The sequence below is a fragment of the Pyrus communis genome, chromosome 10, assembly GCF_041283825.1.
Source record: "Pyrus communis isolate YQ-2024b chromosome 10, ASM4128382v1, whole genome shotgun sequence".
Lineage (NCBI taxonomy): Eukaryota > Viridiplantae > Streptophyta > Magnoliopsida > Rosales > Rosaceae > Pyrus > Pyrus communis.
Genome location: NC_142574.1, coordinates 29,716,450 through 29,740,280, shown reverse-complemented (window position 1 = coordinate 29,740,280; position 23,831 = coordinate 29,716,450). Strand labels below are relative to the sequence as shown.

General features: G+C 37.1%; 5 protein-coding genes across 5 annotated transcripts; all 5 read left to right on the top strand.

Moving 5' to 3' along the window:
* Positions 1-2,405: 2,405 nt before the first annotated feature.
* LOC137727251 (pentatricopeptide repeat-containing protein At1g28690, mitochondrial) lies at positions 2,406-4,388 on the top strand. The gene has a single exon (XM_068466106.2). It carries the CDS (start codon positions 2,433-2,435, stop codon positions 3,960-3,962), a length of 1,530 nt encoding a protein of 509 aa, XP_068322207.2. The 5' UTR covers positions 2,406-2,432; the 3' UTR covers positions 3,963-4,388.
* Positions 4,389-5,728: 1,340 nt separating this feature from the next.
* On the top strand, positions 5,729-6,303 carry LOC137728083 (signaling peptide TAXIMIN 1). Its single transcript, XM_068466970.2, has one exon. It carries the CDS (start codon positions 5,850-5,852, stop codon positions 6,090-6,092), a length of 243 nt encoding a protein of 80 aa, XP_068323071.1. The 5' UTR covers positions 5,729-5,849; the 3' UTR covers positions 6,093-6,303.
* A 3,025-nt stretch (positions 6,304-9,328) lies between these two features.
* On the top strand, positions 9,329-13,006 carry LOC137728082 (pyruvate decarboxylase 1). The gene is made up of 6 exons (XM_068466969.2): positions 9,329-10,003; positions 10,980-11,705; positions 11,810-11,898; positions 12,005-12,122; positions 12,371-12,559; positions 12,641-13,006. Exons 1-6 carry the CDS (start codon positions 9,533-9,535, stop codon positions 12,809-12,811), a joined length of 1,764 nt encoding a protein of 587 aa, XP_068323070.2. The 5' UTR covers positions 9,329-9,532; the 3' UTR covers positions 12,812-13,006.
* Positions 13,007-16,770: 3,764 nt separating this feature from the next.
* On the top strand, positions 16,771-19,516 carry LOC137729808 (GDSL esterase/lipase At1g28580). The gene is made up of 6 exons (XM_068468843.2): positions 16,771-17,134; positions 17,223-17,447; positions 18,099-18,247; positions 18,340-18,616; positions 18,797-19,088; positions 19,234-19,516. Exons 1-5 carry the CDS (start codon positions 16,771-16,773, stop codon positions 19,030-19,032), a joined length of 1,251 nt encoding a protein of 416 aa, XP_068324944.2. The 3' UTR covers positions 19,033-19,088; positions 19,234-19,516.
* A 2,172-nt stretch (positions 19,517-21,688) lies between these two features.
* LOC137730091 (GDSL esterase/lipase At1g28590) lies at positions 21,689-23,469 on the top strand. Its single transcript, XM_068469155.2, has 4 exons — positions 21,689-22,032; positions 22,205-22,339; positions 22,926-23,074; positions 23,166-23,469. Exons 1-4 carry the CDS (start codon positions 21,804-21,806, stop codon positions 23,298-23,300), a joined length of 648 nt encoding a protein of 215 aa, XP_068325256.2. The 5' UTR covers positions 21,689-21,803; the 3' UTR covers positions 23,301-23,469.
* The last annotated feature ends 362 nt before the right edge of the window (positions 23,470-23,831 follow it).

Here is a 23,831-nt window from a genome sequence, read left to right as displayed (position 1 = left end):
CTTGTAATAAGGTCTTCTTAGATATATTTTGGGATGCCCCTACTGTCATATCCCGGCCCGGGGCGGATCACTTCCCGGGCCCGCTCCACCACCGTAGCACGATATTGTCCGCTTTGGGCTCACCATTCCCTCACGGTTTTGTTTTTGGGAACTCACAAGCAACTTCCCAGTGGGTCACCCATCATGGGATTGCTCTAGCCCCCTTCTCGCTTAACTTTGGAGTTCCTACGGAACCCGAAGCCAGTGAGCTCCCAAAAGGCCTCGTGCTAAGTAGGGATTAGAATATACATTTAAGGATCACTCCCCTGGGCGATGTGGGATGTCACAATCCACCCCCCTTAGGGGCCCGACGTCCTCGTCGGCACATCACGGCCAGGGTTCGTGCTAAGTAGGGATTGGAATATACATTTAAGGATCACTCCCCTGGGCGATGTGGGATGTCACAATCCACCCCCCTTAGGGGTCCGACGTCCTCGTCGGCACATCACGGCCAGGGTTAGGCTCTGATACCAAATTGTCACATCCCGGCCCGGGGCGGATCACTTCCCTGGCCCGCTCCACCACCATAGCACGATATTGTCCGCTTTGGGCTTACCATTCCCTCACGGTTTTGTTTTTAGGAACTCACGAGCAACTTCCCAGTGGGTCACCCATCATGGGATTGCTCAAGCCCCCTTCTCGCTTAACTTCAGAGTTCCTACGGAACCCGAAGCCAGTGAGCTCCCAAAAGGCCTCGTGCTAGGTAGGAATTGGAATATACATTTAAGGATCACTCCCCTGGGCGATGTGGGATGTCACACCTACTAAAAGAAATTTCTAGCTTCGTCCTTGCCTGTACCTATAAGTAATATAAGGTACCTAAAGTTATGTACCAAAACTTATGTATCGATACTTCCGTACCTATAAATAATATAAGATACTGAATGTTATGTATAAATTGATTTTGTTTTGTTGTTGAATTTTTTTAATAATGAGAATTTGAATTTTGAATAAATTTTTATCCATTAATACGATTAGAGCACAAAATAAAAAAAAACATAATTATGGATGGGTAAAGAATTTTGAATAGTAAGTTTATAAATAATAAATATGCTATAATTACTTAAATATGGTAAGTTTTAAAAATAGGGACTTATATTAGATTTTTAAAACCATTCAGGTTAAAATCTAAAAACAATCTTATTGAAACCCTAAAATCTAAAAGCCCCATTTACAAATATAATAGTTAATTTAGACAATGTGTTTATGTTATAAATTGTACATGTACCAACAGAAAATCGAAATTCCTGGCTTTGAGATTTCATCATAAAATCATTGGCAATTTAGGGAGTAGTTTAACTTACTTAATTATAAGATCAGACAATGTATTTCCTTCCATTAATGGGAGATTCATTCTCAACTCGCATCCTCACATTTTTTTTTTTAATTTTTTTTTACAAATTTTCGAATTTAACACGTGGACAATACAAATGGGATGATGTGGAGCGCGTGTGATCGTTTGGCTTCACATGTGGGACAACCTTCTTTGATACCATGAAGAAAGTTGAGGTTCCACATAAAACTAATTGGCAATATAGGAAGTAGCCCAACTTACTTATAAACTCATGTAATGTCCCTCCTTTCATCAACCTGAAATTTATTCTCAACTTAATACTGAACCAACTCAACTGCTCTAATCACATTTGTTGAAAGGGATTAGCTTTGAGCCTTTTGAGTTAGAGGATTAGCTTAGTAAGTGAGAAGAACTACACATCAGAGTAAGTCATCGTAATACTTCATCAGCCTTTTTTTTTTTGTCCCGCTCAGAGCAATGAACACCAAATCTGGAACTAAGCTTTGAGCCTTGATACATTGGGTGACAGCGGCAACTTTACTTGCATAAATCATCGGTCATCTCATCTCGTTCTCTGCACTTTGAAACAAGCCCACATTTTTCTCAGCTCAATTTGTAGAACGGTCAAACTAATGAACACCAAATCTATACAAAGGGAGGTCAGCTTTTACTATTTGTAGGACAACTTGAGATCGATGGACACAATTTGAGCGCTGAAAAACACTTTCAAACGAGTCCAAAGGCTAAATATTGTTTATTTGAAAATTTGAGTGTAGCGTACTTTCTTTTTTCTGCGCACGTCTATTTATTTATGTCTGCATTTGTGATTTGTTCTTTTTTGATATTTTTAATCACGTATGCGTGTATAAGAGGAGGTTATTTGTGTGGAAACCACTGTTCTTATTCATATTTGACAAATGGCCTGCGCTGAAGTTGATGGGCCTATGGACCACCACTCTTGGGCCTAGTGCAAGAATTGAGCCCAACCTTCTGCCATTGAACTTTTGGCCCAAACAAAACCCAAATTAGATAACGAGATCCAACTGTGCAAATGAAAAATGGAAATGTACCAATAACCAGACCGTCGATTTACCAGAAAATGCCTCCCCCGCCAAGTCAAAATTTACCGCCACCACGAGGCTCCGTCTCCCAGACAATCGCCACCGGTCTATCATCTGCTCTGCAACAATTCATCAATTCAGATAACCCTTCGCATGGCCGAAAGATCCATACCCGGATTCTCAAATCTGGGTTCCGACCCAATGTCAATATTTCCATCAAACTCCTTATACTCCACCTCAAATGTGGTTCATTGGCTTATGCACGCCAAGTGTTTGATGAATTGCCTGCACAGACTCTTTCCGCTTATAATTACTTGATCGGTGGATACCTCAAACGTGGGAAGGTAGAAGAATCGCTTAACTTGGTTCGGGGACTGGTTTTATCTGGTGAGAAGCTTGATGGGTATACGTTTTCGATGATCTTGAGAGCCTCTACTTGTGCTGGTGATGTCGCATTGCCGCGTAGTTTAGGAAGAGTAGTGCATGGCCAGATGATTAGAGCAGATGTTGCGCCTGATGAGGTACTTTATACTGCGCTCGTCGACTCATACGTTAAGAATGGGAAGGTTCGTTATGCGAGGACTGTGTTTGATATGATGTTGGAAAAGAATGTTATATGTTCTACATCGATGATTTCTGGGTACATGAATCAAGAATCTGTGGAAGATGCTGAAGATATATTTAGGAAAACGGTTGAAAAAGATGTGGTGGTATTTAACGCAATGATTGAAGGTTACAGCAAATCGGTTGAGTATGCTCGGAGATCACTTGACGTTTACATTGACATGCAACGGTTGAATTTCCAACCTAATCTCTCGACCTTTGCTAGTGTTATTGGAGCTTGCTCGGTGTTGGCATCGTTTGAAGTTGGCCAACAAATCCAAAGTCATCTTATGAAGACTGGATTGTTTTTGGACATAAAGATGGGAAGTGCTCTTATTGACATGTACTCAAAATGCGGAAGAGTTGAGGATGCTCGGAGAATTTTTGACCACATGCCCCAAAAAAATGTGTTTTCATGGACTTCAATGATCGATGGTTATGGAAAGAACGGATATCCTGACGAAGCACTTGAGTTCTTTAGCATAATGCAAAGGAAACACCAAATTGAACCCAATTTTGTCACATTCCTCAGTGCGTTATCAGCTTGCGGACATGCTGGGCTAGTTGACAAAGGCCTTGAGATCTTTGAAAGCATGGATAGGGACTACTCGTTGAAACCAAGGATGGAGCATTATGCTTGCATGGTTGATCTCTTGGGACGTGCAGGGAGTTTGCGTCAAGCGTGGGAGTTTGCAATGGGGATGCCCGAGAAGCCCAATTCCGATGTTTGGGCTGCTCTTCTTAGTTCAAGCACATTACATGGTGATGTTGAGATGGCAAATATAGCTGCCAAGGAATTTTTTAAGTTGAATCCTGATGGTCGGCCTGGGGCATATGTTGCATTCTCAAATACTTTAGCAGCCGCTGGGAAATGGGAAAGTGTAATTGAGCTTAGAGAGAAAATGAAGTCAAGCGGGATATCTAAAGACACCGCCTGTAGCTGGATTGGTACTGATAGTGGTTGATGAGCCTTCATATGGTTGAAGACAAGTTCACTGCAACAACTAAAGAGAGCGGGCGATGTTGAAGCTGTAGGGGAGCCTGAAGATAAGCCTCCTAGCTCGGTTTTGAACCTGGCAAACAAATTAACGGGTGCTAACTCAGCCGGTTTATCATTGAGTTCACTCAAGCGGACTGCCCGGGCTTTCGGGGGAGAATAGAATGTTGCTTAATTGGACAAGCCATAACCATGTTCAGAGGTAATTTTCTGTGGAAGGGGAATATTTGTTCACTCTCAAGGCAATAGTTAGCAGTCAGTAATTCAAGTTTTTTCACTCTCAAAGCTAAACCACAGAATGATTTGCTGATCAATAATTAAATAGTCACCTAATTGTATTTGTATATTAATAGGCTCTGTGATGTGACCATCAAAATGCCAATTTACGGAATCATTTGAAAGTGTTTTTAAAATGCTTGAAAGCGTCCTTCCAACCAGCCAACCCGCGGAGTTGAACACAACACTGACTTCGGCCAGGTTCTTCCATCAATCCCCTGGCCCTTGCTTAACTCCTTGTTCCGTAAACCGGTCGCTGGTTGATCTGATCGGATTTAAAGAAAATGTTTTTGGATTCTAAAAACACTTAAAACGTTTCCTGCAACTGTAAGAAGCACCAGTTATGTGTTTCTTGAGGAAGACACTTTTCAAGATTCACTTGCATGTTTAAGGATTGGTACTAAAAATATTTTCACCAAAAATATTTTCAGCTATTTTAAAAATGCTTCTAGACGCTAATATCTTTCCACCCAAAACTCTGAGTTTCCTCATCCCAATATCGCGTGAAAAAAAAAAAAAAAAAAAAAAAAACCTCTTTAATACAGCGGAAAAATAATGGAGTTAAAACAGGTATTCGATTCTTTGAATGATTGTATTTGCAAAATAAAATGCAAGTCCATGTGGAGGTTGGAGTCGGAAAAGGAGGCTCTCGTTGGTCAAGGAAAGTAGGAGAATGACCAGGGAATGTATTATTGGTTTGTTTCGCATATCACAAAGATGCTTTTTATTTTTATATTATTATTTTATTTTATTTTGCAAATCTCTCTGCGTATAAAACGAAAACAACATTTCTTTTTGGGCACCCGAGTTTGGTCAAAGTAAAGCAATGGGTTATACTCCATGAACTCAAGTTTGTTTTCTCCAACTTACTTAAAACGAATGAGAATCGAAATTATTTTAGATCTCATGTACTATCAGTAATGAGAATGAAAAGAAAGATAATGTGTTCCCTTCATGACTTTTTTCACGTTTATTTGCATATAACTCACAGTAAGATTACCAAAATTCGTAATGGAATAACACAATTTCAAAAATTTGTTTAAGTAGGAAAAGGTGTCAATCCAATTGTCTTTCCTTACATTTTTGTCCATTTCAAAATTATCCGATTCTTTATTTTCACATTACTGATAAGTGAACGAATCGAAAAAGTTAACTTCCTCTTAAAATACGTAATCAAATCCAATTTGCTTCTTATTTCTATGCCCTCATTGTAATATCTTAATGAAATAAAAAAAAAAATACATGCAAGATAAACAAATCGTGTGGAGGAGCTGATCTTAACCGTTGTTACTGTGAATTCCATACAAATAAACGACCAGGATGGGCTACACGCGGCAGACTTTTCCGAAAATATATAGGAATTCTTTGTGGATTAGGGTGTAAAGGCGGCAGCAGAATACAAGTCCTTGTTTAACTCCGTGAAATGGTATTACATATATACCCCAAATACCTATTCCTTAGTCATATCGTTTCCTACAATCGACAACAAACCAAACGAAGTTGCCTTCCCGTATCGCCTTCTACAACCTACCAACTATAAAGAAGTAGAAGAGAAACAAGAACAGCAGAAAAACAATCAATGAGCTGCTGCTGCGGAGACGATTGCGAATGCAGGCCGCTAGGGTTTCTCCTCGGCCTGCCCTTCGCCTTCGTCGCTCTCATCCTCTCCGTCATCGGCGTCGTCATCTGGATAGTCGGGTTGGCGCTGACTTGCATATGTCCGTGCTGCTTGTGCGTGACGATCATTGTTGAGTTTGCTCTGGCGTTGATCAAGCTTCCCTTTTCGATCATGAAGTGGTTCACATCGAAGATTCCTTGTTAATTACTATCTGTTTCGTAGCGTGTAATTTGATAGTGTTTTGTTCAGTTTGTTCCGACCACTGTTTAGTTCGATCTTTCCACTTTGTGTTGATTTTTTGTTGAAGATTTGTTCAAACAATGTAAAAGAAAGCCTTAGAAATTCAACGAATTCATTAGGTTTAATTAAATTTAAGAAATTTGTGTTTGCAATTAGAAAATTTCATTAACTATTACTCCTGAGAAATTTTCATTAGTTATTACTCGACTAAATTCTATTCTATCATAGAAACATTATCTGTGAATTCTATTGGTACCTTTAAAGTTTCATAATAATAAATTGGGAAATAATTTCGCACTTTTTTTATGTGGAAAAATTAGTAATCACTTCTCGGTTTGATGGCTCTATCCGAATTAGCCCCTTTTTTTTATCCTTTTTGATCATGTTCTTGATCCTATGTGAAGACAGGATATGTTCGTTATACCTTGAATGACTCGTTTAGGAATACCAATTTATTGGGTGATTGGAGTATGACGGGAAATACTGTAACGAACTCAGGTAGTTTGAATTGTGAGTGTGTGGCCGGGGCACATATTTTGTTTTCGGGCTTGTGCTTTTTCTGCAGCTATCTGGCATTAGGGCACTGAGTCCTTAACTCGTTGTCCAATAGGAAAGCTTGATTGGTGTCTACTTTTGTAATATGGTTTATTTAACTAGGCGAGATTAGGCTCAATGAATTTTTAACTATTGATGTAAACTATGTGTCTACTTTTGTAATGTAGTTTAATTAATTAGGTGAGCCTAATCTCACCTAATTAGGTTCACAAATTTTGTAATGTAGTTCACTTGTACATTTTTATATTAAGAGGCTTCGTTGCTATCAATAGTTGACAATTTTACATCATTATTTGCTGTGGTACTTCTCTAATATGGAGTTCCTATCCTGGTAGGATTAGGAAATAGTGACCGAAACATACAATATCCTTGATTTTGGGACATATTATTCTTTTGTGGATAAAGAAATGATAAACACACATTATTTTTAGTACATATATCCTTGTTTAATTACGTTCGTTATTTTAATTAAAATAAAATGGAGTGTACGAGAAACTGGGAAAAAAAAAAAAAAAGTCCACACATCCATGTAATCATATTATTCAAAACTTTTTAAAATAAATTAGAGACTGATATCTGCTTCCGTTCCACAATTTACAATCTGTATGGAGAAAATTAAAATTTTTAAAACATTTAATTAAATTTCCCCTACGGGCACATCTAGTAAAATTTGTTAGTACACCGAGCACAAAAGTACATGGGCCATTTGAAAAATATGATGTGTAAAGTTTTGGTTGGCTTAACCCCTGCTTTACTACAATAACGGAAAATAATTATGCTTATACACCGTAGTTCGAGTTCGATCTTTATTAATTTATTTTCTTTTAACAATTAAGAAGGGAACTGTTATTCGCACTTCAAAAATTTCATTCTACACTTCTCACAAGTATATTTCTTTCTAATTATAGAAAGTTTGGAGTGTCAAATGAGATTTTTGAAGTACTAATAACAATTCTCTTAATAATATAACTTACTAATGCAGTTGTTTGTAAAAAAAAAATCTTCTTATAGAAGTAATAAATTAATCAAATCTACAACTTAGAACTTTTAATAGTTTTTAAAGTTTAGTAGGTTTTTCAAAATTCATGTAGGACACGTTGCTTATTTTTGCGTCATATCTTAAAAATTCAAGGCAAAATTTAATTGAAAAATGTGACTGAATAAGTGGTAAAACTGTCTTTAAATAATTTGTAACATTTTTTTTTTTTTTTTTGGAAAAGCTCGACGGAACGAGGTAAATTTATTGATAGGAAAAAAGAAGTTACACTTAGTTAGGAAAGATATAAACCTTATCTCTCATAGAACAAGAAAAACGAAATACAAAGAGAAGGGACATACACCTTATCCATTTTGAAAAAGAAAATATAGGAAAAAAGAAAGAAAGGACATAGACCATACCTCTCTCTTGAAAAAGAAAATACAAGAAAAAGATTGGGTGGACAAGACATTTTGAAAACTCATGATTACATTTGTATTTTTTTGTAAGAATAATATTAGAGATATTAAATTTATAAATCAAATGATATGTTACCAATAAAAAAAATACGTTAATTGATATTTAATTAATAATCTAATTATCTACAACCACACATTTGATTTGCAACTTTGATTTTAAAATTTTGGTCTTTTGTAGAGTTTTACAAGTAAAATTATAAGAACATATTTTTGTGATATTTTTCGTCGCACGACAACATAGTTTATGAAATAAAATATCTAATTATGTTTTTGACTCACAAAAAATCTTTCTGTGAATGACCAGACGGCTGAGCTTTTCTCTCTGCTCACGTAGACATTTGAAACAAAACGTCGGAATTGAAATTGAAAACCAGCAATCAGCAGCTTCTGGTTTGCTGTTTTTTCAAACAGTGGTCACGAATCACAATCCAAAAGAATCCAAATTTTTCCTACTTTTGTGGTCATTAAGGACATTAAAATAATCAAACCCACTGCCTAAAACCACAGCCTCTCAAAACCGACCACCAAAGCCAAAAGCTAAAAGCTAAAACAGCCAATTACCAAATCAAAAGAAATCAAACTCTACCTTTAAACAATCTTTATAGTAATGATGTTTTAAGTTTAATTTTTATCAAAGATAAATTTGAAAAAAAATTATTAGGATTAGCTCATTAATAAGTGGTTTTGCTCAAATCCTAATAAATAATCATTGTATTCAAAACCTTAAATTTTTGTGTCTAAAACATAATATTAAGGTCCAGCATTATAAATATTTACTTATGACTGAGACGTTTAAAATCTAAAATTTTTGTAAATAATTACAAGATGCCAATTTATTTTCACCTTTTAATTTAAGTATATAAGAGCATTTCTAATAAAAATGCTATTTACATTGAAATGTGTATTTTACATTTTTAGCTACCGGAAAAACTCTCTAATGGCAAGATATAAAATGCACATCTTAAATGGAAAATATAAATATATATATATATATATATTTTTTACATCTTTTGTGGGTGAGTCCCGCCCACAAAGACAGAAATAAAACATCTCATTTACATCTCTTATGGGAGTAAAACTCCCATTTACTAATGAGATGAAATATAATTTTTACATCTCAAATTTGTATCTTTTTATTAGATATGCTCTTAACAGTTAATATATCATTACATAAAAAATAAAAAACTTTCAAATATTTTTTTAGTTGAAAAAAGAAAACTTTTAGATGTTTTAATACTAATCAAATTACAAAGTCACCCACAGGTTTCAAAACCACCACTAAAACTCCACTCCACCGTGTATATATACAGAAACACCACCAAAACAATTCTCTAACGACCACAGTAATAATCATCCCTCCGATCAAACTCTAAACCATCATTTTACAATTATCCATGAACGCTTCTACTCAAATCGGCTCAACAAACGGCGGGGCTCCGCTGCCGGTCCTACCCGCCGCCTCCGGCGGAACGCTGGGCGGCTACCTGGCTCGGCGACTTGTCGAAATCGGAGCCCATGATGTCTTTTCCGTTCCCGGCGACTTCAACTTAACGCTTCTCGATCACCTGGTCGCCGAGCCCGGCCTCAACCTCATCGGCTGCTGCAACGAGCTCAACGCCGGTTATGCTGCTGACGGCTACGCGCGCGCCAGGGGGGTTGGAGCGTGCGTCGTTACGTTCACTGTCGGCGGGCTCAGTGTGCTGAACGCGATCGCCGGTGCGTGCAGCGAGAACTTGCCGGTCATCTGCATAGTAGGTGGGCCGAACTCCAACGATTACGGCACGAACCGGATCCTCCACCACACGATCGGGTTGCCCGATTTTACTCAGGAGCTTCGGTGCTTCCAAACCGTCACATGTCATCAGGTAAAGATCGCTTTCAGTCTTGCTAGGAAAAAGAATAGTCTTGGTTTAGAAAATACAAAAAAATTTAGCAATGCCCTTGAACTTATGCCTTTTTACCGATTTGCCTCATCTGTTTTTAATTTTGAAGGAAATTGTAGCAATGATTTTTCAACTTAAAAATTATTACCATTGGCTCCTCAATTTATCAAAATGAGGAACTATAATTTTTTTAGAATTTTGTCAAAATAAATTATGTTAGAAGGACAATTGCTACGGTCCCTCAACTCATCGAAACATGTAGCTATGGTTATTTTCGTCAACTTTGTTAGAATTTTATCAAAATAAGTTATATTGAAATAAACATTGCTATAATTAGGTTAAAGTTAAATAATCATTATTTCAATTGCGTTAAAGTTGAGGACCATTTCTTTAGTTGGATTAAAGTTAGGGGACCAATGCTAATGAATTTTTGGTTGAAAAACTGTAACCGTATGTTTTGATAAGTTGCGAAACCAATAGTAATAGATTTTTAGTTGAGAACCATTACTTCAATTGAGTTAAAATTGAAGAGCTATTGTTTCAATTTACTTTTAATTTTGTTTTGAGCATCGGACCTGAACTTAAATGGACAAAATTAGGGCTCATTTGAAAAGTACTTTCATATATATGTGGATTGTTTTCGGTGAAAATATTTTTGCCATCAATGCTTAGTAAAATATAAGTTAATCTTGAAAAAGCATTTCAAATTCTTTTGGAAATCCACAAATATTTTTTCTAAAAGCGTTTTTAGTTATAAAAAGTACTTCTCAATGGAGTCATTATTTCCTTTTGACAGAAAATTTGATTAATTGTAGGGGTAAAGTGATACGTTTTGAAATATTAGGGCAAATCAGAATCAGATCTTAAGTTCAGGGGGGCCATGTTAAAAATTTTCCTAATTATAAATATGCCCTTTGTGTTTCCAAATTATTGAATTTGGTGCAAATTGTTGTGACAGGCAGTGGTGAACAATTTGGAAGATGCACATGAGCAGATAGACACAGCAATCTCAACAGCATTGAAAGAAAGCAAGCCTGTATACATCAGCATAAGCTGCAACCTGCCTGCAATTCCTCATCCCACATTTTCCAGAGAGCCGGTCCCCTTCTTCCTTGCACCGAAAGTAAGCAACCAATGTGGGTTGGAGGCAGCAGTTGAAGCCACCGCTGCTTTTCTCAACAAGGCTGTGAAACCTGTGATTGTCGGTGGCCCCAAGTTGAGAGTAGCGAAAGCACAGCAGGCCTTTATGGAGTTTGCAGATGCTAGCGGGTACCCGATCACTGTAATGCCCTCTGGTAAGGGTTTGGTGCCCGAGCACCACCCGCATTTCATTGGGACTTATTGGGGTGCTGTGAGCACCACCTTCTGCGGTGAGATTGTGGAGTCTGCTGATGCTTATGTTTTTGTTGGACCCATTTTCAATGATTATAGCTCTGTGGGGTATTCCTTGTTGATCAAGAAGGAGAAAGCGATTGTCGTGCAGCCAAATCGTGTGACAATTGGGGATGGTCCGTCCTTTGGCTGGGTTTTCATGGCGGACTTCTTGAGTGCATTGGCCAAGAAGCTAAAGAAAAACAGTACAGCTGTTGAGAATTACCGTCGTATCTTTGTTCCCCATGGCATCCCTCTGAAGAGTGAGAAGGATGAGCCTCTGAGGGTCAATATTCTTTTTAAGCACATTCAGGTAGGAGCAGAGTGTTCTGTTTTGTATGCTTGAGCTGTCTATGTTCTGTTTGTGGTTCTCATTTTGAGATTTCTAATTGTTAATTATTTATTTAACTTTTACAGGAGATTATCAGTGGAGACTCTGCGATAATTGCTGAAACTGGAGACTCATGGTTCAATTGTCAGAAGCTCCGACTGCCTGAGAATTGCGGGTATGATGCGGTTTCCTTTAGACAACTCGTTTATGTGGTTCTCGAATATGATTAACTTTGCATGTTACACAACGGACTACCAACCAGTTGTATCATTTTTATTCAGGTATGAATTTCAGATGCAATATGGATCAATTGGATGGTCGGTGGGCGCCACTCTTGGCTATGCTCAGGGTGCCAAAGATAAACGTGTGATCGCTTGCATTGGTGATGGGAGTTTCCAGGTTAGTTATATCAGGTTCAAGAGTACCATGGAGCTGGAATGCGACTGTAAAATAAGGACACATGAAAAATAGTAAATGATTTATATTAACTCAAGTTTTTCTGCAAAACAGTTTCTTCTTTTGTTTTAATCATTTAAAACGGTAAAAGATAAGAAATTACCATTGCCTTATAATTTTTCCGATCGAAAAAGTTCATGTGTTAGAGAGATATATATGGCGCATGGTTGGTAAATAGTGTCTCCTTTCAGGTAACTGCACAGGACATTTCGACAATGATCCGATGTGGACAAAACACCATTATATTTCTTATCAACAACGGAGGCTACACAATTGAAGTAGAGATTCACGATGGTCCATACAATGTGATTAAGAACTGGGATTACACCGGCCTTGTCGATGCCATCCACAATGGCGAAGGCAAATGCTGGACTACCAAGGTTAGCATAAAAGAAATAACTTTCCTAATCCTGATAGCTAATCTGATGCAGGGAACGATGATTATTCTTGCTTTGATACAGGTACGTACAGAGGAGGATTTAACAGAAGCAATTGCGAAGGCAACAGGGGAGCACAAGGATAGTCTATGTTTTATTGAAGTGTTTGTGCACAAGGATGACACTAGCAAAGAGCTGCTGGAATGGGGATCCCGAGTTTCGGCCGCCAACAGCCGACCTCCAAATCCTCAGTAAACAGATCGCAGTCGAAAGAATCAAAACGGAAGATCTAAACGGGAGAATTAGAAAATTTGAAAGCAATGTACTTTGTTGTAAATTTTGCTTGCTGTATTAAATAAGAGCTATTGAAATAATAGAAGCAATGTATTTGCTTGTTGTGTAATGTATTCTAACCCAACCGGAATAATTGCAATAAGTTTTGTGATTTCATTCCATTCTTTATGTTGGGAACCCAAACATGTTTTTTTGTTTGGACGAAGGGAACCTTGACATGTTTGTTCCACTAAACTCTCGTTTGGAAGTTTTCTTAAAAAGCTAAAAGCAGTTTTGAGAAAATGTGAGTGGAATCAATTCCCTCTAAAAATGCAACAGGATATTGAAAAAGAAAAAAAAACAGTTGAAATGTTTTATTTTTTTTGCAAGAAGTATCAGTCTATGTGCAAACTGATGCTTCTTGCAAGAATGATGAAACACTTAAACATTTGAAAAATAAAAAAAAAAATTATCTAAAAACACTTTCAGTTATTTTAAAAGTATTTTTAAATGAGCTCTAAAATAATGTGGATCAAGTTTTTTTGCATCCAAACATCAATTGAATAAATGTGATCACATTTTGTTTACTTTTCAACAGAGTGAATAGTGTAGGCAATTTCGTCCAGCCCGATGCTAAATTTAGAACTGTTTTGGTTAAAATCGGAATTTCCGATCGAACTTGCTTTCCTAATCCACACTTAAAATACCATTATTTATGCATAGTAGTTAAATACCCAAAATTTCTTCAATATATTATATGGAATACAAATCATATTATATGGGTGTCTGGACACAAGAATTTCTCTTTCGACTCAGCAAGAGAGATCTATCAATTCTATGGATTCGTCATTTCAAACATATTATTGGATGAACTTCCTCCTCATATCAATTTTCACATTCTTCCCACATGCCTTTGGCTGCTTCAATTCAATTTTCAGCTTTGGCGATTCACTTGCTGATACCTGAAACTTGTACATCAGCTCCCATGACAAGCATTTCCACTTCTCCTTCCCTCCATACAGGGAGACCTACTTTCACCACCTTGGACGCTGCTCCGAAGGCCGCTTAATCATCGACTTCATTGGTATACTTAAGCAACATCCACTGATCATATCTTAAAACTACAACCACCACACAAGTATCTGATTTTTTATCAGCTTCTGATTTCGCTTTATCTTTGCAGCTCAATCCCTCGGACTTCCGCTGGTTCGATCTTATCTCGAAAGCAAGAACAATGTGCATCTATTTTAGTTACTACTCAATCTTAGCTTTGTCAATAGGCCCTTAACAACGCATAGTTTCCAAATGCTGAAGCTGAACCTGTTTACGATTAAACGCAATGTGGTACTCCGCAGGCGAACCCTGCAGAGTTTATCAATTGCGATGGTATCCACTTTACTGAAGCAGCGTACCGGTGGCTAGCCAATGCGTTATTAAAAGGAAAATACGCCATACCTCGCGTTAGTTCCTCGTGTGTTTCACAATTGTAATATGTCGGTGTCACCTGTAAACCTGTGGTTATACTTATTCCAGCAATTAACTTCTACTCAACTCACAAAAAATTTCGGAGTTTTATTATTATTTCTTGAGGTATTTGTCAATTTTTCTCCGGAACTTGTAATGAGTAGCCAAATTTTTTTCATTAAATTTAATTTCGGTCAATTACCCTTTCGAACTTTAATGAGGCCACTTTCCTCCTAAACTTTAGTTTTAGCCCCTTTGAGCTTTTTATAAATTCTCCATTTGACGTTAGATTTTGGAAATTTTCAGTAATTTTTCATCCATCTTAGTTATGTGCACAACACATAGCAATTGTCTGAGGATAGTGGACAACATATTGTTTTTAATTTTGCTTCTTCTTCTCATTCGCTAGTTCACTCCATACACTTTTTGTTTGAATTTTATCACTAACGTGGACAACTACGAATCTTTTTCAAGGTCTTGCTTTTTCAGCAACATGTTGGGGTTGTTATATATGCCATTTCATTAGCCTTTTGTGTGACTTAATTCACATGACCGTCTCGGTTCACCTATGTCAATTGAAGACTTAAATTCAAATAAGAAAAGTAGTTACTCATCTCAACAAATTCATGAATAGAAACTGGCCAATTATAAATATTCAGGGGGTAATCGATTAAAATTAAAGTTTAGGAGGAAATATGGCCAATGATAAAAGTTCAGAGGAATAATTGCCTAAAATTAAAATTTGGAAAAAATTGGCCAATTATGAAAATTTAAGAAATAATTGGTTAAATTAAAGTGTAGGAGACATTATGTAGAGGAAGAGGATCCTCTCCGGATCCACTTTATGGGTATCTTATCCCCACATTCTAGTCGTTCATCGTACATCGTACGACCAATTTTCATCAGGTACTATTTGTATTTAATTTTAAATAAAAAAGTCAAATAATTTCCGACCACATGATACATGATGAATGGCTAAAATGTAAGAATCCCTATGATCCCCACAAAATGGAGAGATTTTTTAGTGTGATCGGTACACGGGTGGGACATCACATGTTATTATACAAATGATAAAATATATGTGTTAAAAAGTTAATAACTTAAAAAATAAAATTTTTCACCATTTATGTAAAAAGCATGTAGTATACCACTGTTGACCCTAAAAATTACAAAACCTACGTGGCGCGCAGGCCGAGTAACTAATAAGCTAACTACGTCATTCGGTCGAATGCGGGGCGTGCCAACTCGTCGGCCGAGCCTGGCCGAGGAGTAAAATTTGTTGATGTAGCTTTGAGCGCGTCGCTGACTTCTTTAACTTGCGATTGCGACCGAGGAAGGAACACTCTCGGTCTCTGGGTTCTACAGCCTGAAGACAAGGCTGCCAATTCTGCGGAGTTCACAAATCGTCCGAGCTCGATTCGGTCACTGTGATTATATTCGTGAGAGTATAAGCACGTCGAATCGAGACCAAGGTGTATGGGCACAGGTACTCGAACGTGATATATGTCTTAATGGTAAACGTAGTTCGGCCGTCGGAGTGCCGAACCCTGAAACTCACTTGTGAGTATCCAATCATAAAACCACTCGGCGACCAGTACGCCAAGCAATGTAATTCGTAACACCTAACTATGTCGAGAAGGCTAGCAAGGTGACCTCTGTCAACAAAGGTTCGAAAACCTTTCTCGACCGAGACTTGGATAGATAATCGGTCGACCTCGACGCAGTGCTGTTTATCCAAACTGAAGATGCTTCTCGGTCGACTGATTCTGCGGCAGCAGTGCTGTTTATCCAAACTGAAGGTGTTCGCCGGGCGCTTCCACAGTGCTGTTTATCCAAACTGAAGGTGTGTTGGCAGGAAAAGAAAAGGAAAAAATCTCAAGGTGTTGAGAGGTTTTGCGCAGGGCAATTGTATGCTGATTTGAAGGTCCTTTTCTGTTGCATGATTTCTTGTATTTATAGTGCCCCATTCCCTGAAACCGACTCCGATTTGGATTGGGAGTCCTTATCCCAATTCGCCTCTTCCTCGAACAAACCTACTCCTACTAGGACTCTGAATTTTCCTTCTTTTCGGGACTTCATTCCTTGCTGGTCGAGACTCCTAGTTGCACCAGGACTTCCTCAACCCTTCTATTTATCTGGACTACTTATGATAGGATTTGGCCGACCCTGCTAGCTGGCCTGGGCCTTATTATCCGGCCCATAGTGTTTATCATCTCCTTGGGCCGAGCACATCCTGCTGCTCGGCCCAACAATAATACTTTGGGCCCAAACAACCACCTATATATCTGTCACAATGAAAATTTTCCCCGCAATAAATTCGGTGGGGGTCCAATTTCTTATGTAGAAACCATGCTTGCGGGTAGATTCAGGTCATGACCTTACCTAACAGTACCTAACTTAGTGTTTGACTGTTGGTTCAAATAATGTCACGTGCTATATTTCTGCCTCGGTATCTATATGTAATACTGTTTTGATAGATGAAAGTCAAGCTTAAGAAGCTACTTGAGAGAGAGAGAGAGAGAGAGAGAGAGAGAGAGAGAGAGAGAGAGAGAGAGAGAGAGAGAGAGAGAGAGAGAGAGAGAGAGAGAGAGAGAGAGAGAGAGAGAATTTTGATGACTCTCCTCCTCCTCCTCATGATGTCAGTTGTCACATTCATCCCTCAAGCTCTAGGTTGCTACAGCTCAATCATCAGCTTCGGCGATTCAATTGCCGATACGGGCAACTTGTACAACAGCTCTCCTAACAAATCTTTCGACTTTTTCTTCCCCCCATATGGAGAGACCTACTTTCACCGCCCGGTCGGACGCTGCTCCGACGGTCGTTTAATCATAGACTTCATTGGTAGCTAGCGACATTAAACCCTCAACCACTTTTCATCACCAGCATCTCATTGAACTTGATTTTTACTTTCATTTTTTTTTTTTGGCAGCTGAATATATGGGACTACCACTAGTGCAACCTTACCTCGAAAGCCATAACCAAACTGTCCACAACATTGAAGGTGGTGTGAATTTTGCAGTGGTAGGATCCACTGCGCTGGACGCTGCTTTTCTTGAAGAAATGGGAGTTTATAATGACATTACAAACAACTCTCTAAGAATTCAACTGGACTGGTTCCAAGAAATGCTGTCATTTTTATGCAACACATCTTCAGGTCAGTTACCAATTTGTCTTCTCATTTTTTCTTTTCTTTTTTTATTTTTTTACTTGAGAGTGTTACTTGTCTTGAACCAAAAAGACATTGTTTCTTGTCCCCATTTGCTTGTGTGGTTGGCGGTCAATGCCACATAAATAACAACTTTAATATTTGAACATTTTTTTCGGTGCATAACTTTAAAAATTGAACTTGGTCGGCTTTTAATGTTTGAATAGAATAAATAAGGAGTATTACTAAGAGCTAGTTTGAGAAGTGTTTTTATATGATTGAAGAAATTTTTAGAAAAAAAAAATTGTTTCTGAATTCCAAAAACACTTGAAGTGATTCTTGCAAAAAGCGCTTGAAGTTATTTTTCAGGATTAACTTGCATTTTTGCTAAGAATTAATTCAACAAATATTTGCTCTAAAAACGTTTTGAGTTCTTTAAAAACACTTCTCAAATGAGTCCTAAATAGACTACAAAAGAGGCCTTAATTCGTGGTTTGTATACGACTTGTTCTCTATTTACCAGAGTTCTGTTTTTTTTTTTAATTTAAATTAGGTAAACTATGCTTTATTATTGCATATTTTCCAATGTATAAGTTATAAGCATATCATCTATAATAGTTCTTCATTTGGAACAAGTGATTAGTGATCTCTAATTTACAGACTGCAACAAACTGCTTTCGAGCTCTCTAGTTCTTATGGGAGAGATCGGAGGCAACGATTACAACAACGCATTGCTTGGAGGAAAAAGTATAGAAAAGGTTGAAAAATATGTTCCATTGGTGATAGAAGCAATAGCTTCAACAATCAATGTAAGAGTTGGAATCATAATTTCTTTGCTCAAAATGCAGTCTTTTTTATAATCTTGTTGGCTATGAATTTCTATGGCTGCATTGCTCTCCAGGAGTTGATTGCTTTTGGCGCCTCAACACTTGTTGTACCCGGAAACTTTCCAATTGGCTGCATTCCTGCTTATCTAACAACATATGAAACTTTAGATGAGAGTGAATACGACCCTTTAACTGGCTGTCTAAACTGGCTGAACAAGTTTTCCGAGTATCACAATGAGCTGCTCCAGAGAGAACTTAGTCGGATTCGAAGCCTTCATCCTTATGTCAATATCATTTACGCAGATTACTACAATGCCATGCTGCAACTGTACCAGTCTCCAGACCAATTTGGTACTTCAACTCCCTTAATATTGCAAAATTTTTACAATGCGTTTTAGTAAATGTGAGGATTTTTCGAGAGTTTTAAAATGTATTAGTTAACTAAATGTTTACCAAACTGGCCGTCAAGAATTCAAACATAGTAAGATTTTAGTCAAACCCTAAATTATTATTGGATTCATGGAAATGAAGGATTTACTGGGGAAACTACCAAAGCATGCTGTGGAGGTGGGGGGCCGTACAATTACAACTCATCAGCACAATGTGGCAGTCCAGAGGCAAATGTACTTTGTGAAAACCCTGCACAGTTTATCAGCTGGGATGGTGTGCATTCAACTGAAGCAGCATACCGGTGGATAGCCAAGGGTTTATTAAACGGGAATTACACCGTTCCGCAAATTAGTACCTTATGTGTTTCACAACTGTGACTTCATCTATAGTTTTATTGCAATCATGCCCCTTTATCACGCCCCTCAACATTATGGTAAGTTCTATATATTACTTCTATTTTTTTTTTTGTTCAAAAAATCATTCATTGAAATTATTATTGACTTGGATCAAAATTACGATATTTAGTTTTTTAATATATTGTATTAAATATCGTAATTTTTTTAATTGATTTTTTACAGGATTCAAGAGCGGGGCCTCTAAGGGCATGCTGCGGTGGAGGAGAACCATACAATTTCAATAATTCAGCAAGGTGCGGACACATCGGATCAACAGCCTGTAAAGATCCTTCTTCCTATGTAAACTGGGATGGAATTCACTTAACAGAAGCTACTTATCGCTACATTGCCAAGGGCTTGATCCATGGCAATTTACCAAGACCATTTAGCTTATATATGATTAGTTACTTCCATTTATCGTATAATTATTGCTGGTTTGATAAATAAACAAGATATTTGAATTTGAGATCTCTTCTAAAAATTAAAGAAGGATTTGATCCATGGATATAGTCTTCTCAAGCCTATACACGATTAGTCGTAGCTTCGCCTTTATCGGGTATAATTATTTATTTTTTATTAATGGAACGGGAGACAATGGTTTTGAACTTGATCTCTCTTCTAACATAAAAACAAGACTATATCCATGGCCATTTTACCGCACACCTATAGGCTTTATTCGTTCAGTGCATGTGCGCACTTCACCATGCTTATACGATTATTTACATCATTTTTATCATATGATTATTATTGGTTTAATGAACGGAAAATGGATGCATGTGAGGTTTCATGAAATCTCTTTCAACATTAAAATATTCGTACGAACAAAGTAAAATATGTTTGATCCATGGCCGTTTATGACACCCCTCTAGCTTATACAATGGTCAATTATTTAGACAATTACAATTGCTACATTGTCAACGTTCGATTTATTTGTCGATAACACGTTTGGCTAAACAAGTTTGTGGAGTGTCACAATGAGCAGCTTCAGATATAATTAAGTTGGAACCGAAACCTTCATCCTCATGCTAACATCATTTATGCAAATTATTACAATGCTACGATGCACTTATATCATTCTCCAGAACATTTGGTACTTCAACTCCTCAATATTTCTATCCAAGTATTTTGCATATTTTTCGTTAAAAGATGAAGATTCAAGATTCTAATCGAATTGGTAATTAAAAACTCACAAACTGAAACTTCATGTGCATATCTTTTAGTCCTTACTCACACATAGCTGCCTTTTGAATAGCTTGTGGATTTTTAGTGTAATTCTATTTCTACCCAGAAGATTAGGCATATATTTGAAGGGTTAACAATGCCTATATATAGCTTCCCAAATGCTGAAGCGGCCGAACCTGTTTACGATAAGAAAATTTGGATTCGTTTTGATTGCAGGATTTATCGGGGGAACTCCGAAAGTGTGCTGTGGAGGCGGGGCATACAATTACAGCTCATCGATCGGGACAATGCGGTACTCCACAGGCAAGCGTTGTGAAAACCCTGCAGACTTTGTCAATTGAGATGGTATCCACTTTACTGAACCACGATACCGTTGGCTAGCCAATGCTTTATTAAAAGGAAAATACGTCATTCCTCGCAGTAGTGTTGAAACTTTGACAAGGAAGAGAAGAAGAAAAAATACAAACTTTCCCTTCATTTTATGATTGTCGGTGTTTTTTGTAACTAAACCGGCTTTATGTTTAGAGTCAGGCTTGTTTTCAACTCCACAGACAGGTTCTTGTTGCACTCTTTACGTTTCTGCGCTCTTTCTCTCATCTATTCTGTTCTATTAAGAGAAGAGAGTTTGTCAACTTTTTGCTCATTTTTTCCAATTTTGTCCTCACTTTTGAATTCATAATGTTGACATGAGAGGGCAAAATAGTATTTTTGTATCTTTTGAACTTTTTTCTTTTTTTTTCTATTTTGCCCTCACTTTTGATACACAATATTTACATAAAAAAGACAAAATAGTAATTTTATATCGAAACATTTGCATAAGATAAAAAATATGTACTTATTAAGAGAAATTGTTCCATCATCATTTTTTCATACATGTAATGAAATCATGATATTTTTTGGATAGTTTAAATAAACTGAAGCGATTGCGCTTTAGGAGAACATGGAAGGATGTGAACGATTGTTCACACACGTAGAATATATGCTCGTCTGCTAGTATGTATAAAAAGAAAGCCCTTGGTTGAAGATATTTTCAACCACTCTTTCTTTCACACGCCTCTTGGCCTCTTACACACCAAGTATTTGTCTTAATATTTTATAATATTAAAACAACAATTTTTTTAACAAACAATATTATATATATTAAAAAGAAATTAAAACAACAACTTTAACATTTATATTTCAACAAAATAATTGTTATTAACACTTTAAAAATCTTATTTTACTCTTCAAATTTTTTATATTAAAAAAGAAAAATACACATATAAAAAATGTAGAATAAAATTTTTAACGTGCCAATAATACTTCTATTCAACAATTAGTTCTTTGTGTTTCGCAATTGTAATATGTCAGTGTCACCAGTAAACCTGTGGTTATACTCATTCTAGCAATCAACGTCAACACAACTGGCAAAAATTTTCGGAGTTTTATTACAATATATGTTATTCCCATGTTCATTTTTACTTTTCGTATACTTTCTTAATTTTTACCCCTACCAACTTTTACTTCTCGTATACTCATTCTAGCAATCAAAGTCAAGCTTAAGAAGCTACTCGAAATTTGAAGCAATTTTGATGACGCTCCTCCTCCTCCTCATGATGTCAGTTGTCACATTCATCCCTCAAGCTCTAGGTTGCTACACCTCAATCATCAACTTCGGCGATTCAGTTTCCGATACAGGCAACTTGTACAACAGCTCCCCTAACAAATCCTTCAACTTTTACTTCCCTCCTTATGGCGAGACCTACTTTCACCACCCCACCGGACGCTGCTCCGACGGCCGTTTAGTCATAGACTTCATTGGTAGCTAGCGACGCTAAACCCTAAACCCTTTTTCATCACCAGCTTCTGATTGAACTTGATTTTTACTTGATTTCTTTTTTTGGCAGCTGAATCTAACTTCCACTAGTACAATCTTACCTCGAAAGCCATAACCAAAGTGCCCACAACATTGAAGGTGGTTTGAATTTTGCAGGAGTAGGAGCCGTTGCGCTGGACACTGCCTTTCTTGAAGAAATGGGTGTTTATAATGAAATTACAAACGACTCTCTAAGAATTCAACTGGACTGGTTCCAAGAAATGCTGTCACTTTTATGCAACACATCTTCAGGTCAGTTACCAATTTTTCTCCTCATTTTTTCTTATCTTTTTTTGTTTTTACTTGAGAGTGTGACTTGTCTTGCACCAAAAAAGTCATTAATGGTTTCTTGTCCCCATTTGCGTGTGTGGTTGGCCAATTTCAATGCCACATAAATAACAACATTAATAATTTAACTTATTTTTTGGGGAATAATAATTGAACTTGGTGGACCTAAATGCATGCAAAGGCTTTTAGGGTAATATGTTAATTTCTTTTATTTGATATTCTTTAAGTTATTCAATTTGAAAGTCAAAAATTAAGAAGTGTGTGAAAAGTAAAAGAAATGTGTGGATAACATATTCCGGCTTTTAATGCTTGAATAGAATAAATAGGGAGTATACAAGGTGAATATTCACAAAAAGTCCCTATATAGACTAGAAAAGAGGGTTCAATTCGTGGTTTATATACGTGTTGTTCTCCACTTACCATAGTTCTGTTTTTTATTAAAATTAGGTAAACTATGATTCGTGCATATTTCCCACTGTATAAGTCATATGTATGTCATCTATAACAGCTTTTCATCTTGTACAAGTGATTAGTGATCTGTAATTTACAGACTGCAACAAACTGCTTTCGGGCTCTCTGGTTCTGATGGGAGAGATCGGAGGCAACGATTACTACAATGCATTGTTTTCAGGAAAAAGTACAGAACAGGTGGAAAAATATGTCCCATTTGTGATAGAAGCAATAGCTTCAGAAATCAATGTAAGAGTTGGAATCATAATTTCTTTGCTCAAAAGGCAGTTTTTTTTATAATGTTTTGGCTATGAACCTCAGTGGCTGCATTGCTCTGCAGGAGTTAATTGCGCTTGGGGCCTCAACACTTCTTGTACCGGGCGTCTTTCCATTTGGTTGCGTTCCTGCTTTTCTAACAAGATATCAGACTTCATATGCGGATGAATACGACCCTTCAACTGGCTGTTTAAACTGATAACCAAACTAAAGGAATTGAAATGAAGTACTTAGATTACAGAGAAGTAAGCAGAGAAAGATGAATGCTCGAGAGAGAGAGAGAGAGAGAGAGAGAGAGAAGAATATGATCTATGTATTATTTTTCAGAACACTACAAATGAATTACACTCTGTTCTTTTATATCCCAAGTCAATCGGCAACAATGCTAAATGACTCCTTAACAACCTTCTAACAATTCTAACAAACACTGCTGACATGGCTGTGCTGATGTGGCTGACTGATGTGTCATCCCAACGTACACTGGTTGAACAAGTTTACCGAGTATCACAACGAGCTGCTCCAAATAGAATTAAGCGGATTCAAAGCCTTCATCCTCGTGTCAATATCATTTACGCAGATTACTACAATGCCATGCTAGACCTGCATCAGTCTCCAGACCAATTTGGTACTTCAACTCTCTTTAATATTGCAAAATAGTTTACAATGCATGTTAATAAATGTGAGGATTTTTCGACAGTTCTAAAATGTATTAGTTAACGAAATGGTTACC